The 1140-nt window shown below is 37.9% G+C and overlaps 1 protein-coding gene across 1 annotated transcript in view; it reads right to left on the bottom strand.

Moving 5' to 3' along the window:
- The window catches only part of ENTPD5 (ectonucleoside triphosphate diphosphohydrolase 5), a 19274-nt gene extending 18724 nt beyond the window's left edge, over positions 1-550 (bottom strand). Inside the window, exon 1 of the mRNA XM_010143400.1 lies at positions 403-550. Within this exon, the coding sequence (XP_010141702.1) occupies positions 403-461 (59 nt within the window). The 5' untranslated portion in view covers positions 462-550. The remainder of the gene's footprint in view (positions 1-402) is intronic.
- Between the last annotated feature and the right edge of the window lie 590 nt (positions 551-1140).

Raw genomic sequence — 1140 nt, 5'->3', positions numbered from 1 at the left:
CAGATCACCACCAGCAGGCTCCAGTTACTACCTTTAATAGTGAGCAGTAATAATCAAAATCAATCATTAATAACTTAGGCACACACCTGAAGCAGGATGGAAGCAACAGGTATTCCACTCCAGAGATTCCTAATGAAAGAGACACTGTGCCTGCACTTCTTTTCTTCACCTTCACTTTCACCTAGTGAGAGTGGACTATGCATCTGACAAATCAGAAGGTCATGGAGGCGTGTAAAATATCAGTAGAGTTGCTTTATTCAAATTTGAATTTATCATTGCTCAACACAAGCAGTGAAACATGCTCAGATAATTACATGGGACGAGTTTCAAGAAGTTGAAAGTTAACTGAGTTCAACAAGTCAGTAAAACATTTACAGTTGACTTCAACAGCCCTGGCCCTGGCCTGCGACACAAGGTAGAACGCTTATTTCACAACACAGAGAAACACATGTATATACCATCTGTGTAAGGCAGACTGTAGATACTAAACAAAAAGTTGAAGCACATCCAATATAAAGATTTGGGAGGTACACAGACTGTACAATCCAAAAACACTGAAATGCTCCACAGAGACAACTGAAAACATGAATAGGAAAAAAAACAAAACAAAAAACTCCCACCAAATTCGTCTTAAACAACAAAAGTAGAACCAATGCCAGAATAATAGGAGACCTTAAGACAGCAAAACACAACCTTGCTTAGAGTTTACTATGCACAGAAACACTAATAATTTCCAAGACAAAAAAGTCTCACCCACGTTCTTGAATATTTCTGACAAAAGAGCACACGAAACCCAAAACACAACAATGGGAGCATCACCCTGTAAAAAGTAATTCGTCAGATCTGAAGGGAAGGTAAAGCAGTGTATCTGCGAGATACACAAGACTTTCCCTTCTATTTCTTAAAATATCATTAGGAAATACTTGGATATGAAGAAAAATATAATAATGAGAAATATTTTTATATTAAACTATTTAGATAGGTATTTTAAGAAAAAAATAGACTAATTATGTCCTTCTATTCATTATGATACCACCAAGTTGGGTGGGTGTGTTGATCTGCTTGAAGGTCAGGAGGCTCTACAGAGGGATCTGCACAGGCTGGATCGATGGGCTGAGGCCAATGGTATGAGGTTCAACA

Source organism: Buceros rhinoceros, unplaced genomic scaffold (genome assembly GCF_000710305.1).
Source record: "Buceros rhinoceros silvestris isolate BGI_N320 unplaced genomic scaffold, ASM71030v1 scaffold26379, whole genome shotgun sequence".
NCBI classification, from domain to species: domain Eukaryota; kingdom Metazoa; phylum Chordata; class Aves; order Bucerotiformes; family Bucerotidae; genus Buceros; species Buceros rhinoceros.
This window is presented reverse-complemented; position numbering and strand designations above follow the sequence as displayed.